This window comes from Colius striatus, chromosome 15, assembly GCF_028858725.1.
Source record: "Colius striatus isolate bColStr4 chromosome 15, bColStr4.1.hap1, whole genome shotgun sequence".
NCBI classification, from domain to species: domain Eukaryota; kingdom Metazoa; phylum Chordata; class Aves; order Coliiformes; family Coliidae; genus Colius; species Colius striatus.
Genome location: NC_084773.1, coordinates 18,535,958 through 18,553,570, shown reverse-complemented (window position 1 = coordinate 18,553,570; position 17,613 = coordinate 18,535,958). Strand labels below are relative to the sequence as shown.

Below are 17,613 nucleotides of genomic sequence, written 5' to 3'. Positions count from 1 at the left end.
ACATGAGAGGAAGGGGAAATGAGAATATAAAGTCTATATAAGTATTTACATATCCCATTACTAAAATAAATGCAGGCTAATTAACAGGGAATTAGCCACAAGCATAAAATACAAAATGAATTAAAACTGCTTTCTAAATAAGATTACTATTAGATTCACTACTGTTAAAACCAAAATACAACATGGTTTTGGAAGCTGTAATAAAATATAAATTAATAATTCTAACGACAATAAAATTCAAAGTTGTGTAATTGTTTTAAAACACTTTGGAGAGTTCAGATTATAGCTTTCTTTCCTGAGAAAAAAAAGCACAGCAGGGGGAACCTCCTCCATTCTTCCTGCAAGTTGATATTACATTAACAAAAGTCTTCACGTTAAAGCATATACTTCATATATTTTAATAGCTGTTCAGAACATAACACGGTTCATTCTAAACATAATGCAGCACCTCCTGTAAACATGAAAAGCCCTGTTTTAATCCCTAATTGGTTTATATGCAATAACGCCCTTGTTTTGTAATGAATGCCAGTCCTTCATTTTCATGTGCCCATAGTTGCAGGGTTCTGCTGAATCACAGCTGACATAATCACAGCCTCCTGCACTTCAGAGGCTTAGCACCAGCATCACAACCTTCTGGGCAATGAGACTTCTGCTCTGCAACCCTCTGTGGCTTGTTGAGACCATAGAAATGTGGAATTCAGGGTGCCCAGCGTATGTCTCATCCAGCCTTGTTTGACCTATGGCCAGCCTTACCCTGATACTTGAACATCAAGATTAAAAAGCAAGCTAACAGTTGCCACAAGTTCTCAGTACTGCTAGCCCCAGGGGTTTACCTGTCGTACGTTAGGCTTACCTATCTTAAACTTTTTAAAACAGCAAGCTGAATTTTCTTTTCATTGCCTTCTGTCTCTGAAGCCTTCAAGGTTCATTTGGGTTAGTTTTCACACTTCTCTCTGTAGCTAGAAATGTACTCTTCTTTTTAAGCAGCAACTAAAACTTGAGGTAAAAATAGAAAACACTAAGGCAAGTTGTGAGAGACAGTAACATCTACCCACAGGTTGAGATGTTCTCTGGGTCCCAGGCTTTCCATCAAAACAGATGCAGAGCTGCCTCCCTCTTTTGCATGTTGAGTTACATGTACATGGCAAAGGCTGAAGGATAAGGGATCTGAGTCAGCAATCTGCATGAGTTATTGATTAGAATTTAGAGCATACAGCGGGGCAAACAAAAGTCATTGGTTTGTCTGAGCACAGACTGCAGGGAAACTGCCAGGACCAAGAGCATCTGTCCCTCATTCCACACTTCTGCTCTGAGGTCCTCCCTCCCCTATGCCGATGGCTGCAGTGATGCTGTTTGCCACTCGTGTCATTCCCCCAGCACCCTCAGGGACGTGTCACAGACGTTTTCACACTCGCGTGTCAGCACTTCATCCTGCGCACAGGCTGTGCATCTGGCAGCTGAAGATGCGGCAGGGCCTGCTTCTCCCTCCTCTCACTAGCAGCCACGCAAGCAGTGGAATGTGCAAGCTAAAAGGACCTGCTCTTGGAATCTGCTTTCTTATGAAACTGTGCATCAGTTCTGGCCAGACAGGGTAGAAACCCCCAAAACTCTAATTCTTCAGAAATCTTACCTTTTCCCTTGGGAAACACATCCTTTCCCTCATTCACACACTCCAAATATTTACCTCCAAGCAATGCATGTTGCATGTACAGGATATATAACCCACATCAGGTTTCACTAGAAGAAAGCTTCGTGTATCTCACCCTCCTCATCCCTCTCCTACTTTGCCTGAATGAGTAATTCCAAGTAATGACTAATTTTTTCTGCTGAATAGACTTGAAAATAATTTTCTCTGCTGTCTTCTTCAAGCAGTCACCTCCACACACCTCTTAGGGCTTACACTTGGAACATGCCCTCTAGGAGTCAGCTCTTGGACTGCTGCTCTTCAAGACTGCCCTCCCTTCCAGTTTCCCAGTGGCTTGTCCCAAGCACCTTTGAGCTACTGCAAGTTTTAATAAGCTCTTGTCTGTGTGTATCCTAAGCATCATGCTTTCAAAATCTATTTCAAGTAAACATCCAAACCGTCTTGTATCCTTTCACCTGGAGGCCATTCATTGTGATCCTAGAGTAAAACTCTGCCTTCAGGAGCAGAAGTGTCAGACAGAAACAATTACTGTGCCCCAGGTTTTTGGTGAAGCAGAAAGGGGGTGTTAGAGGCAGCAACTGCAGCCTCCCAGAGCAGGGATGGAAGAAGGGCTGTCAGCAGCATGCCATTGTTAGTGTGCAGTAAACAGCAATTAAAGAGGTTTAACTGAAGAGGAAAACAGATCAATAGTACCTGGTTTTGTCCCCTTCATTCACAATTATTTTAGGACTGTCTGTCACGTACTTAGTACTACCAAGTTAGTGAATACATTCTGAAAACTGTACAGGGCTGTGAGGGGAAGACAGTACTCTATGCAAGAAAGGATTCTCTTGCTGTTCTCTGTGAGCTGTGCAGCTGCCACAGCTTCCACAGCAACCCCCTCCCAGTTATGCACAGTCCTCATGCTTATGCTGTAATTATTTTCCTTCGAATTCCTTCATGAGAAGCCCTCACAAAACTATTGAAGAGAGGAAGGGAAAATGACAATCACTGGACAAAAAGTGCTGTAAAATACAAGGTAAATAGACACTTCTATTGCCCTAACCTTTTTAAGTAAGAGAAATCTCCTATGTTGAACAATAGCAGGTTACACATCTTCAGAGAGGAGTGCAATTTCAAGCAAACACTTTCCCTTTACTATAGTAAATTGTAACTTATCCTATCACAAGTGATCTTTTCTGTAATTCATCCTCATGGCAGTCAAGAATACTTGCCCTATCACTTCATGAGTTGCATTCTCCATGTTGGAGCTCAAACCATAACTTTTGTTAAGATAAGATCAGTACAAGCTTTTCCACAACTTCAAAGTAGTTACAGTGAATACAGCTGTACTTCAACAGCTAACCAAACTCATCAGATAGAAGTATCATCCTCTCTGCCTGTTGCAACCAAGAGTAGACATAGGAAGAAAACAAAAGGCCCAAGAAAAGACAGTTTAGGTAGACTTCTAGGATTTCCTCTGGTTTTATAATTTCAGCAGTTATGGATAGGGAAAATATTTTCATTCTGAGTTGCAGTAAAGGAGTTCATGCTCTTCATTTATATACTTCATGAGATGGTATGCAAGAATAAAAACTCTGCATAAAAAGACAGCTGCATTTAGTATCTGTGGTTGGCCCCCAAATAGACAATGACACGATTTTCATACACCTTCTTCATAGTTTTCTCAATTTGCTTCAAAAATACTTGTGGGATTCTCCCACATAAAGTGTGCACCGTCTCCAGAAACTTAGATTGCAGAGGGTAGTACAAAGACTGGAAGAGATTGTCTTCAAATGGGAACTAAAGAAAAGAAAAAAAGAATGAATAGTTTTCACTAGTTACAAAATGGCATTTTAGAAGTTTTTGTAAGATAGAACCTTATATGGGTGTGCAATGACTTGTCCCTTACCCTCCCATAGTGTCACCAAACCTTCAAACCAACTTCAGACCCTGGTCTGCTTGAGTAATTGCTTTCAGAAAAGTTTGTCTGGGCCTACCTGAAAGGGCCAACTACTCCTCAACTCTGTATTTAGAGGAGGTTTACTAACAAGAGCAGAGTTGTACACATGCAACATTCAAGTGGAAATATGGACCTGTGTCTGTATGCAAGCTTCTGCCTTCCATGTGCCCTGCAGCTCTAGGTGCTAAGGGAGGACAAGTTTTCATGGGAAATTCATGCAGCACAGCTGCAGTATCAACAGGAAGAACTCAACTTCTCTACCTCAACTACTACAAATTAACAGTTCATCGGCCTTTTTTATTAGAAGTTCACTATAACATGAGGGAGGATTGTTAAACAATAAATGCAGTAGGAGAGGCCCAAGCAACCTTGTCATTTTGTGTCTGATGAGTATACAGAAAGCACAACTATGCTCAGCCAGATCTGCTGGAAGAGCAGCTGGGGTGAGGCAGTTAAAGCAGCAAGCTACAGTGAGACAAGTGACTGCCTCTGTCAAGAGAAAAGACTCACATCACGTATCACTTCATAGAGTGCCTTGAACGTGGGCTGTTTGTCATCATGGTAGACTCCTCTATTTCCATGCAGAATAGAGACACCTTCTTCCTCTGCACCTTTACAGTTGCTCCCATACATACAGTGATCAGGCCGGTAGTTCCACTGACATGGAAACACGTAGAGACACTCTGCCAGTGGCAGTCAGGGGAGACAGGGAGGAGGAAAAGAATAAAGATGTCAAACAAGAGTTACAGCAAGTTCAACCACGTTTCTGTAAAAAAGCTGAGACAAGTCATTTCAGTTACTTCTTTCACAAAGGTCTCAGTTTTTCTATCAGCTTTGTTACTCATTTGCATAAGTAGCAGAATTCAGCTGAATTTCAGAAAACTCAGAGCACAAACCAAAGCATTTTTCCAGCTAGGCCCTGGTACTAGGAAACAGATGAAATATTGAAGGGAACTATACCCGACCCCCACTACCTGCACCACTTTCAGAAGTATTCCTACAGGCTGAAAATCCCAGGTGTCTTTACATGTTCATGTCATACCAGACTATGTTGGGCATTTTGTTAATAACAAACAGGACCTTTTGGGTTTTGATTTTTCAAGTTTAAGACATTTTCTTAACACAGGTAATCATGGCTCTGAGAATCGTTACTCACCTGGGTTAAAGTTAAAAATGATATTTAGCAAATCCTGGTCTCCCCATGTAATGTAGTTTTTGTACTTTTGATATAATGGATATAACATTTCCTCCCAAGTCAAACCACTTGGTATCATGCTGTTCTGCAGGGCAGAAAAACAGAAGCAAAGGGTTAATATCGTGAAGGGTGATGTGGTAACACAAAGGGGGACACCCATGTGTTTGTACATCTGCTAAAGCCATGGCGGGTACCCAGGTGAAAAATACCAGGAAATGTTAGGCCTGGATTGGGATGGAAGAGCAGAGCTGACCACACTCCTAATTATGTAAACAGGAAAGCAAGGTCCCCTGGGCCTAGCTCTGATGTCAGCTCATGCTATTCATAATCTTCATAGTCCAAGCAACAGGAGGGAGAAAAAGTAAAAAAAAATGCAAAAATGCAGGGACAAGGTGAAAACTGAGGTGTAAAAGTGAGGGGAAATGCACAAAACATCTTCCCTGGGAATTATGGTATTAAGAATTACTCTAGTAACTAGTCACTCTAGTAAATGTCACTTTAGCTGTTCGTGTAACAGTACAGGAAAACCTCACCCTCAACAGAAGGACGAGACCACTTGGGCTCAATAAGCAGAGTAGAGAATAGGAGCTCAATAAAAGACATTTTACAAGTCAGGCCTTTCACACAGGAGAAGAGATGGCAGTGAAACCGTTCCTTTCCCAGTTATATCAATTAATAGAAATAGTTAAATCTGCTGGAGGACACAAAATACTTTTCACTGCAGATGGAGAAAATTACCAGTTTGTCTGGATATTTACAGGAAGTTTTCGATTGTAAAACCAATACAGTGACTGCACTAAAGATCCCTGAGTTTATTCTTTCAGGTGTCTTTGAAGGGAAAATGAAATGGTGAAGATGCCATTTTTACTGCTGCTATCAGACTGCTTCATCCAGCAGTTCCCAGAGCTCCAGTCTCTTGCGGAAGTTTCATTTGTTTTCATGATCACTTTCACTATGATTGTTTTTAGTCACCAATTATCCAGAACCTACATTGTTTGGATTCTTTACATTCCAAATTTGGTATCATTTTATGGTGAGTTTTGCAAGATGTGAAGAATACCGAAATCCCTTGTTCTGCACCAGCTGTGTTTCTGCTCACCTTGAAGTGAGTGTTGCGTATGCGCGTTAAATTCATCAGCATCACTCCGGAATTGACTCCGGTTGTCCCGTAATAGGGGTGACGCGCAAAGCGACTGTACCAGCCAATCTTTGGGATTTCGTGCTCCGGGGCCATCGCAGCGAGCTGTGTCGAATTGAACTCTGTCAGGATGTGCCAGATGTCATCAATGGGCCTCAGGAAGAGAACGTCAGTATCCACGTAAAGGAGAGAATCCACATCCTTTAAAATGACCTTTTGCATTTGCAGAGCAAGGAGAGGAGGGGATGAAAAAGATCCACAAAAGACAACGAAAGGGAAGGTTATTGTCAATGTGCATTTCAATTTTAAACTGAGAATCTGAAAGAGGTTATTGATTTATCAGCTCAATGTAATTACTGATAGGAGCATATGTGGCACTGGACGTTGGTCCGGTGGTGGTGCTGCCTCAAAGTGGGGGGAGGGCGCGAGGGCAAGCGGTGGGGCTGGGAAGGGGGATGAGCTTCACACAGGATTCATATGCACATTTCCCAAAACATTTTCCCCTTGCCTATGTCTGAGGTGTTGCCCTGCAGTGACATCCAACAGGCTCAAAGAGAAGCTGTGCTACCTCTTTTAAGGCCTTCACACATTTTCACAGGCAGAGTCTTACGACCTGTTTAAAACCCACATGTGTCAGGTTGAATTCATCACATCCCCTTCTGGCGGTGCACTTCATTTCCGGTAGGGGAATGCGATTTCAGACACTGCACCTGGATCAGCTCCTTGCATACCTTCTGGTACTTCAGTGCAGTTACACTGGGAACAAACTTCATTTCAATACATCCAGCATTCAAGTGTCCCATAGCTTTCAGAAAGCTCTGTCCCCAAATGAAACGCTGTTCTGAAAAAACACGTTTTAGGCTTTACACAGCCCCTAAAACAATATTTAGCTTTTACTTATTCAAACGCACACACAGGGGGATGATGTATTTTTGACTGCTGGTTTGCAATGTTTGCCTCATGGTTGATGACACCTTGCTTTGTCTGCAGCAGATGCTGCAGCACATGGGCTGGCAGCACACTGAGCCTGCCAGGAGAGCTAACCTGAGGGACAGGGCTGCAGGTGAACAATGACACACATCTGACCTGGAGCATAAGCAACACAAGCCTGTGGCTGGCACTCTGAGCTCACGCTCGCTAGCACAAACCATGCAGATACTCCTGACAGACTGATTTTGGAAATGAATGGTCAGGAATATGGCTTGACTGTGCTTGTCTTCCTCCTCGCTCTACAGCCGCTTGCAGCTTCAAAGAAGTGTGATTTTTTGCAGCTATATAGAGTATTCCTAGGAAATCTGTCAAAAAGTTCTGCACAGAACTCGCTATATTTAGCCTGACACTTCACTTAAATACTCAATTATCTGTAATTTGATTTCACAACTTCTGTCTCCATAGACTCTGCCCGTGTTAGCAAGGCTGGCAAGTAATAACACACTCCTATGTAAACACATACTGGCATCTTGTGAAGCTGTGCTACCTAAGGGTTTGCAGTGGCTAGCATGGCAGTTTAGCGGAGTTTTGTCCAAAATTCAGGACAAATCCCAAATCCTGATGCTAATGTACCAGTACCCTGAAGCTCAGTTACTAATCTTAATTGTAGTAAGCAATTAACTCAAGTTACAACAGAGATGGAGACTTTTCTAGAGAAGGTCCTGGCGACTATTCCCGGTGCTGCTGCTGATCCACCGGGTCATGCACTTCAGCGTACTCAAGAGGACAACTCTAATACAGGGATATTGCTAATCTACCTTAAAAGCTCTTAAGTAGATTAAGTGTTTTGAGGAGGGTTCTAAATGTTAGTTACTATTACAATTAAAATCATCCCAAAATCCCTCCAGCATTTCATGATTCTTTAGTTGCTTATTTTGGCAGCTCCAAAACAACAACACAGAGACAGCTGCAAGACAGCTCCAGGGTATGCAACATGCGTGAGACCAGAAGACGCATTTTACCTGGTGTCTTAACACTGATGTTAGTATTGCAGAACAGTGTCAAGTGACCGCTGAGAGCATTACCCTCATTTTGTGCTCATGCTAAGATTCACATCTTCCTTATTCTGCCATTGCAAATCCCATTGATGGTTTTACTGCAGTAGACTGCAGCAAGAGATTTAGACTTGTGAGATCACATGGAGGCTCAATCTATTTTCCCTGCATTTAAGTAGCAAATATACAATCAGATGTCCTAGATTGCCCCTACAAAATGTAGGATATAGCATGATCTTCCTTAATATTTCTGTTACCCAAGCAGATCCGAAGAAGTTGGGAATGTATACATCAACCTTCTGCCCAAGACAAAACTGTTCCTTACAACATGCTGCAGGATCACATCCCATAGCTCTAGTTTTATCCATGAGTAAAACCCTTGAAAGATTCTTAAGACATTTTTCCATTAACACATTCCTCATACCCTCCTGTCCACTTTCACATGCCTGCTGGTGCTACAGGAGAGACATTTCTTTGGCAGGACAGGCACTTCTGAATCAAAGACTCACATTCCACTCGGGCTTAGCATTATCAGGAGCAAGACAATTTGCATAACTGAGGGCTAAACAGCTGATAAACTCAACTCCTGCTCTCCTGGGGTCCTACCTAAATCCACTCACATTTTATGCCACTGCAGAAGAAAATGCTTAGGACTGAGAAGAGCATACATACAAAAAAAAAAAGATACTGACATCCTGCTGGTATTTATTTAAAATACAAGTCAAAATAGTTCTCTAAACAATAACACTAGAAAGCCTCTGCTCATGCTCTGTGCAGACTGGATTTCTACAGTGTTGTCTCATTCAAACAGGACATCAGAAGGTACATATCAAGCACCTATATAAATACCGGTGGCTGAAGTTATCCAGAAACAGCCTCAAGTTCTGCCAGGCTCTGAACTTGGTACCAAAAGCCCAATTGGACACTTGCCACCTCAGGTATTACCATAACTTGCTTTCTTTACTATGTACCTATCAGCTTAGTGTCAGCTGCAACTATTCTCAGACAACCTCACCTATTCAGAGCCATAAACCTCAGCCTGACCACACACAACATTTTGCAATTGCCCCAAGAGAAACAAACACTTACAGCTCAAGCCATCTCCCAGTTTTGCTAAGATAACATGTGACAGCTAATATTCCTTACAAGAAGTGACCAGAGAACTTTGGCACTGTGTGAGTGACAAAAAAGGAACCAAAAAAGCACTGCAGAGCCTCAAGAAATCAGCATGAATACAGCATGAATACATAACCCTCTTATGTCCTCAGAAGGGTAACAGTGAAACTGTTTCTGTGATGAGTCTACCAAAATGCCCAAAAATACCATAAAAATAAGAACAGGGAGCTGTGGTTACCCTGTGAAAACAACCCCATTTGAGTGCATCCTTACAAACAATCTGCATTGAACAAGCCAAGTCTTAGGGATTATTTTCTAGGTGATATAAGTATTTGCTCAGGGAGGAGAGGATCCCTGCTTGAAGTTACTTTCAGCACATCTGGCCTTTGTGCATTTGATAGTCTATCACTAAATGGCAGATAAACAGAACTGCTGACAGCACATATTTTCTCACATATGTATTCATAGTCTATGTATCTGGACGTGCAGCTGTCTCCTGATTGTTTCCATCTGAGGAAGTAAAGATTTCTTTGTCCCCCTCATTTCTCCTAAGACACCAATGAAGAAATCTGGATCATGTAAAGAGTATGTAATTTTATTGCAGTCAGCCCAATCAACAGCAATGCTCAAGTTATTCTTCATCAATGGTCTCAACTCCACAGAAGTCGCTTCATGCAAAAGTTCTTTCCATCTCTGGTATTTCTGCACATGCATAATTGTTATCAACACCTTCCTTCTCTCCAGTCACCTTAACTACTTCCCAAGTTCATGACACTAAGTATTTTATACTAAAGAATACACATTTTCAGTGACTATGAAGATCCAAGGACACACAGGGCTCTTGCACGAAACCCGACTTGGATCACACTGGAGTTATTACCTTAAGGGCAAATCTGACGGTCTTGGAAAAAGAAATAAAATTCAAACAAAAGAGATTGCTGAAAGCCTCAGTCTAAGGGCTAACATATGGAAAGGGAGGTGGTAGGCAAAGACTGCATGCTGAAAAGAATGTTATTTATGGAAGGCATGCAGCATCTACCCTGAAAGCATCTGCCCTGAAAGAACTCTCGCACTGAGTCTTAAGAGTCCAAGCAGCTAATGGAAGTAGCGACAAATAAGAAACACGCATTCTTTGTTAGCGGGACAAAAAGCCATGCTGGATTTCTAATTCATTTTTTAACTGGCTAAAGCACAGATTAAAATATCTTTATGCAGATGTTTCAGCCTGAAAATGGTTTTAGTATTTCACCGGCAAAGCTTCCTTTTTGTGGAATTCACTTTTTCCTGAAGCCACCTACTGAGAAATCCAGGTGCCTTACCGGAAGAAAAAGGCGCTGGGCAGCACATGGTTTGAATAACTTTTTCCATTCCTGAGCATTTCCTACTGAGAAGGTTATTGGGTAAATGTTGTACTCAAACTTCTTTGTATATGAGGAAGGCCATTCCTTTAACTGAAAGACAGGGGAGAAAGAATTAAGACACTACATGTTGTAAAACCTTTTTTCACAAAAAATATGCAGGCCTAAGGAATTTATAAACCACATTCTGCAAAAGCACTTTGTTGCTGCTTGTTGATGTCAATGCAATTTCTCTCACAGGCTTGTAACTTCTAACTAACTCAGTTATCTGTTTATTAAGTGACAAAGAAACTCACCTTCTTCTCAAATTCAGGCTTAAGGGAATCCTCAGCAAAAATGTGAAAGCAGAGCCTCCTGTTGCTAAAGAGAACTGCTGACTTCAGCATGATTAGTGTCTCTTCCAGCCGGTCCCCACATGCTACAACTGCCAGATGCATGCATTGCAAAGATGAAGGCTCTTTTGAATGTTTCTGTTCTCCAGGCTTCCTGAAAATTCATAAATAGACATATGAAAAATACGGAGGGAGAGGAGAAGAGAATCCCACATTAAGAGAATAACAGAGCAGGGGTTTTTTTTCCAAATAGCCATCAACAGAACATGCAAGTGGCATGCCAGTTGTCAATGGTACAACTCAAGAGGGTTACAAAAAAATCACAATACAAAGAAACAGACTACTTTCAGATTTTTTCTGGTTATTCCTACATGTTTGGCTTTGCATACAAAACTGCATTCCATACACAGAAGAAACTGATGCAATAGCACCTCAAACCAGACACCTTGCTCTGTGCAAATGATAGAGGGTTTTTTTCCCATCAGAGAGGTTATGAAGCCAGAAAAGACTTTCTACTACCTAGCCAACTTTCTAACACAATACAGACCACAGAATCACATCCAATAACTTCATTACTAGGCCCATAATGGCTAGACTGGAAGAAGACATCCATATGTTAAAAATACACTCCATCCATATGTAAATGGTTCTCACAGTTAATTAACTTTGCTATTAAAAAATGCATGCCTTAATCCTGGCCTGAAGGTACTGGCATAGTTTCAAAGGACTGCTCTCCATTGCACCCAGTGGAATCCCATAGATTTTGCTAAATGGGACATTTTTTAGAAACAAACATATTCACATGTCCCAGATGAATCAGACTGGAATCCAAAACCAGTCAAGGGCTAGACTATGAGGGTTTAACTTAGCTCTCATCTCTGCTGGCTTTACACAAATTTCAGCAAGAATATAGGTGAATCTGCATGTAAAAGGCACACTGAAGCTACTCATTAGCCAGAAACATCAGGGTTCTTCTGGGAAGTTGAGGACATTTTGAAAATATGGCCTTTTGGGTTTGTGTGTATGTCCCACACTAGTATGGAGGTAAAAGCCATATCCTCCAGGACTGCTTCCACCATGCTGTATTCATATTCCAAAACAGATCACATTCATACTCCATTACATGGATGTGTGCTGACAAAGCAACTAAATCACCATCAACAGCATCATTTCAGGCAAGTTCACGTAGATTGCTGCCACTTCCTGACATAGCATTGAACAGAGGGTATCAATCCCTGCCTCTTCTCAGCACACACAATTATATTCAATGAATCAGTAAAGTTAATGCTAGAAACAAAAGTTCTAAATAAAGATAAAATCATCAGTTAATACAGCTGTCCTTATCTTTTTCAAGACACTGCAACGTTGCTCTGTGTAACAGCAGCGTTCCATACCAGAGTAACCCACCACTGTGTTACAGATACCAGCCAATGGCACTTTACTGACTATACTAAGCAATATGTTTTCATTAAGTGTTTCAAGTCTTGGGCTTTAGTAAACCCCAATTTCATCAGTGTATAAATAATGGAATACTACATATCTGTGAAGTGGTATTTACTTTCCAACCTATTAATGTAAAAACTACTGAATTATTGAAGTGAATAACTGCTCACACAGATCCCCTTTTCCCTCCTTCTCCCTATCTGTTTAATGTTTCCTCTTAATTAGGTCTCTAAATCAAGCCATATGCAGGATGAGAACTGCTTTGATATTGGCAATGGAATTCACTGAGAGAGGGACTGAACTCTAAGCTTTTATTGCAACATTTCAAAACCTAACACCAAAGCACTAAGCTTTTCTTTGCAAGTTTCAGCTACAGTGAACTCTCCCTTACACAGCTATTTTGTAGTGAAAAATCGAGTGTATGCAGACAGGCACTTCCTAGGAATGGACTCAGCAGAAGCAATCCCAGATGAAAGCAGAATGCCCTGTATGCCCACGGGAGCTGTGGATGAACAAAGAGACATCCCACCTGCCAACAGACATCCCCCCAGCCTCAGAGAGTGGAGAGAACTTTCACGCCTTGGAGACACGGAATTCTGAGTGGAGACCGCCTGGGCTGACAGGGTTCAGGAACCTACAAAAGCCTAAGCAGGAATAAAAATCCCCGAGAGAAGGAACATGAGGTGATGTTCGAACTGTCTCAGCAGTACTCCAGGATGCTGCCTACAACACTGGGGAAAGTAACAAGGAGGTACTGAAGAAGGTTGGGATACAACACTTTGCATCTTTTTTACAGGTATGTAAGGAAAACAAGAGGACTCTGAAAAACCAAGGTGAGCTGGAAAGGGAGATTAAAAAGTGCCACAGCAAGAGGCATTTAGCAGCAATTTTAGCTTAGCCTTTACAAAAATCCTACTATTATACAGAGGGCTGAAAAGACACAGCTGTAAAGGCCAAGTCCAACTGCGAGCAGATTACAACAAAGAACATCCAATTCCCCTTCCCTCCTCTGTTTATACATGCACGTACATACAGTGCAAGGAGGAAGAGGATGGACAGCGAGAAATATAATCTGGATTAAAGGATATTTCTTTAAGATCTGCAGGATACAGCCAATGTCTTCACACCAAAACAGTTCCAATTTGATCAATAGCATCTAGGATGCTTCTGTATTACATAGAACACTTGGCTGTGCTGGCTTAGGTAGATCCCCTCATGCAGGTAAGGGGCCTCCACCATGTATCATCAAGGAAGAAACTGGAGGTTAGAACTCGACTCACACCAGTGGAGCAGCTATTTCTTTTCTACCAGAGGTAGGCTGGGCTGAGCACTGACAGCCATCTAGTTCAAACAGACTTACTGCTTAATGAAAGCTTCTTTAAGCTGAGGTTTCATAAAACTGGATCCTAGTTCAGCACAATATATCTCCACAAAACACCTACCATGTAGTTACCAGTGCTTGATGCAAACACATCGGGAAGCTAAGAGACTTCTGAAACACTGTGACCTGCTCAGATTTATTCTTGAGACAGATAATGCATGCAGATTCTTACAAAATGCAATATAGTTGCTAGTTTTTTAAACTTTCTTTGTATTGTGATCTCATTTACTCTTGAAGCATAAACAAGGTCAGATTAGGCAATATATCAAAACTGGTGATTCACTGAAAAGGCTCCTTTCCTGACAGTCAACACTGAGTCAACGTCCCAACAGCGGCTCCGTTATCTGAAACAGATTCTCTCACATACTTAAAAATATAAATTAGAAATGCCTTGAATGTTTTAAATAAAGTTTTCTCCTTTGAATTTCAACCTCCTTCTACTGCTCAGAGAAAGAGGACAAAAACACTCAAAACCAGAATGGACATCTGTACCTTCTTTTATCAAGTAGGTTCTTTTTTAGACACAGATGAGCTATGTGGGCCTTCAGCGTGTTATCATTAGGCCAAAAACAGCAGCCAAACTTGTGTATGTGTGCACATGGGCTGCAAAGAAAATTATCCCAACAGGTTGCCATGCAAGAGATGTTTTGCTTTGGAAAAGTTACTTCCAGGGAACTAAATGTGCTGGCAAATTTTCTCTTTCCAAGCCATGCCATGCTGGTTTAACAGAAAGCGTCGTCACATCTGCCCTTAAAATGTAAAATAACCCTTTTGCTTTTCGATACTTTGCACACACTTGTTTGGCACATACTTACAATTCTTCATATGAAAAAATCTTACTGAAGGCACAGGCTACGTCCAAGAAGACTAATCAGTAAAAGCACCATGAAAAATCAGTTTTCAAAGCTAACCAAAAACCTAAATGCAATACTCATCTAGATTTGCCAAAATTACCCAATGACCAAAGCAGGACACAGGAATATATTTACTAACATTTGCCAGTTACCAGACAGCTAATGGTACCTAAACTAAGCTTTAACATGTACGATTACTTATGTTAGAAAAAATATGAACTTCTTAAAAGTTATAAAACTAAAGCCATCTATTATTATGTAACTACAGTAAGTGGTGTTACAAAATCCCAGTTACAATTCACCTTGCCTGCAACACAATTGATCCTTATTAAGCAAACACACATCCTAGACAACTTATCCTGATTATTTATTAATTCAGCTCAAAATATGCATCCTTCTGACAGAAGTATACAAATGAATTTGCCAAAACTGAGTTAGAGCAACTCTTTACATGCATGCAGACTAAACTTCACTAAGGTTATTTGAATGAATCATTCAGTCTACACAGAAACACACACATCATGATCATCTCACAAGATCTTACACAATCGTAGACTTTTTATTATCCTGAAGAATCAGTTAGATCATATAGGATTATATCAAATTAGAAAAAACAACCTTCCTTTGCTCAGAAGGAGCAACTAAAATAATAATTATTTATATTATCAGAATGAATAGGCAGTAACAACCCTGATTCAACATGTTACATGGAACATGCTTTACTGTAAACACATGCATAAGGAAAGCCCACAGAGTATTCACTTGTAAAGTTAGTAACTAGTTAAATCATTGCCTGTTTCTTTTGCTCCAAATTCAAGCCCCCTGGAAATAGCCTCACACTACTTCCAGTGTGCCCTGGATCAGGTTTTTTAAGCCAAGCAGATTCCTACCACGCATGGGTGGATGTGATTTGTCTCCTCATGGCACCTGCTGGCAGGTGTACTGCTGCCTTTCCGCGCAGGCAGGCATCTCCTCCACTTGAACCATCCCCCCCCCAATTTCTTTTTTTATGGATACTCTTACTTAAATGTTATTTTTGTAGTAGCTAACAGGATACCCAACTGGACCCACAGAATTAGGCTTCTAGTCGTACAGACTCCTGCTGGTGTCAATGGGGTGGGATCTCGCCCTGCCATCAGATGGGAGGGAGGGAAGGAAAAAAGACCTACATCCAAACTCTGCACAAAAACAACAACAAATTCAAAGGAAAAGCATGGCTTAAATACAGCATTCCTCTCTTTTTTTGTTTGGTTTCTTTGTTGTTGTGCTGCAAACCTTGTAAAAGACGACTTGCAAAGTCAATAAATAATAGAGAAGTTAGATAATGTCAAATTTTGGAACAGGAAGATGCTCACTGAAAAGCTCATTGAAATGGAACAGTTGGTTACGCTCTCCAGTAGTTTCATACTTTCTGGGCTCCTTCCTCCAGTGTTCTTCTTGATTTCCATGATAATCGCAGAGATATGCCTTGAAGAAAAATGACTTTGGGAGGTACAGTCGCTAGTGGAAATAATCCTGCTTTAATACATGCATTTGAATTCTGTCCATGGTCCATTCTCAACCACAGTAAACATCTCTTGCATTCAGAAGGGTAACAATGTTTGTAAGAAACCAACTGCTTTAATAAGTTAACGAATAAGAGCTCAAAACCCAGGAACAGTCTTTCATTCAGAACATCTCTGTGAAATCATGAATCAAAGACACAAAGACATACCAAGTTAATTAGATATATGAGGTCACACTGACCATAATATAGTTGGAATGCAAAGGGGAAAACAGCCCTCCACCCACTGAAAGCATGCTGCCCGGATCTTTTGCTGAAGTAATTACAGTTTTTTTAAAAATATTCTGCCTGTAAGGTGCAGGGGAAAGAGGAAAACACAACACACCATGATTTAAAACTCTTTTAAAGCTCCACTAAATTAATTTACATATAAAAAGCATTCAAGACAAAAAGCTCTGGAGCTTAAAATCCACGGGTGCCTGGCAGATTGGAATCCAGTGGTAGCACACAGAAATGGCCAGCCACCTTCTCTTGTCCCTGCAGCCTTAATGAGAAATTTCGAGCAGTGCAGGCTCCCGAGACTGACAGCAGCTCCTCACGGGCTCAGCCAGTAAGTACTACATCCCCCATGTCAGCCTGCAAAACAAGGCCAAAATTCACGGAAAAGCAGCTATTTCAGAGGCCCCCTTCGCATTGGCACGCAAAGCAGGTATCACCCTGCCAGGGCACAGGGACCAGAGGCGGAAGTAACACCTTCACACTCTTTCGTGGCATCTGTGGCAACCACACTCCAACTGAAAATACGCAGGAAAAAGTTTATACTGCTAAAGCTACAGTGGTTTGCATAAGGGTTTCTAACGACCAGGCACTGGGAGAGGCGAGGGGAAAAAGATCTGGGAAGTGCCCGAAGGACGGGACGGCAAAGAGCCACCAGCGAGCGGCCACAGCACAGAGGACTCACGGGGCAGCAGGGCCCGCACACGCGTGGGGTGGGCACGCGTGACAGCGGGTGATCTCCAGCGGCCGGGTGGCCGCTAGCCGGGAGGAGTCTGGCAAGTTCCCCTTCCAGGGCAGGGACCAGAGGCAGTCGCGCGTGGGGCGCCGGCCGGTCACGCGTGGGCCAGGCCGTGCCGGGAGGGCGGTAGGCGGAGCCGTCACCGTTACCTGGCGCTGGCGAGTTTGCCGCTGGCGGGACTTCTCCGCGGCGGGCTCCGGCTGAGCCGCGACTGCCGGCGGGCGGGCGGCGCGGCGGGGCGGGCAGGCGCGGAGGGCGCGGGCGGCGGGCGCGGGGGCGCGGCGGCGCTGCCCGCCAGCAGATAGAGCAGCAGCAGGCTGCCGAGGCACAGCAGCGCCGCCGCCACCTTGCAGGAGAGCCGCATGGCGCGGGGGTCAGAGCGCGGGGCGCGCCGCCCGCCCGCCCCTCAGCCTGCCCGCCGCCGACATCGCCCGCGGCCCGGCCCGGCGCGGGGACGTGGCCGCCGAGCCCCGGCCCGGCTCCCGGCTGCGGGGGCGGGGCGCGCCCTACCGTACTCTCTAGACTATCCGCCCCGTCCCCTCGGCCGGCACCGGCGTGCTGGTCCCTACAGCGCTCGCCTCGTGGCCACAAATGCCTCTGGGAGACGGGGCGTTGTAAAAATCCTATTATTTAATAAGTCAGTGGCCAAGTAGCCTTTCCTCGTCACGGGAAGAAAGGACAGGCAGAGCTCCGGGCTACTGCAGC

At 42.9% G+C, this 17,613-nt stretch overlaps 1 protein-coding gene across 1 annotated transcript; it reads right to left on the bottom strand.

Moving 5' to 3' along the window:
• Positions 1-374: 374 nt before the first annotated feature.
• GXYLT2 (glucoside xylosyltransferase 2) lies at positions 375-17,287 on the bottom strand. Its single transcript, XM_062008178.1, has 7 exons — positions 17,058-17,287; positions 10,676-10,865; positions 10,341-10,472; positions 5,882-6,133; positions 4,744-4,867; positions 4,098-4,270; positions 375-3,427 (listed from the first exon to the last, which is right to left on the bottom strand). The coding sequence occupies exons 1-7, from the start codon at positions 17,270-17,272 to the stop codon at positions 3,245-3,247; spliced, it is 1,269 nt and encodes a 422-aa protein (XP_061864162.1). The 5' UTR covers positions 17,273-17,287; the 3' UTR covers positions 375-3,244.
• Positions 17,288-17,613: the final 326 nt, after the last annotated feature.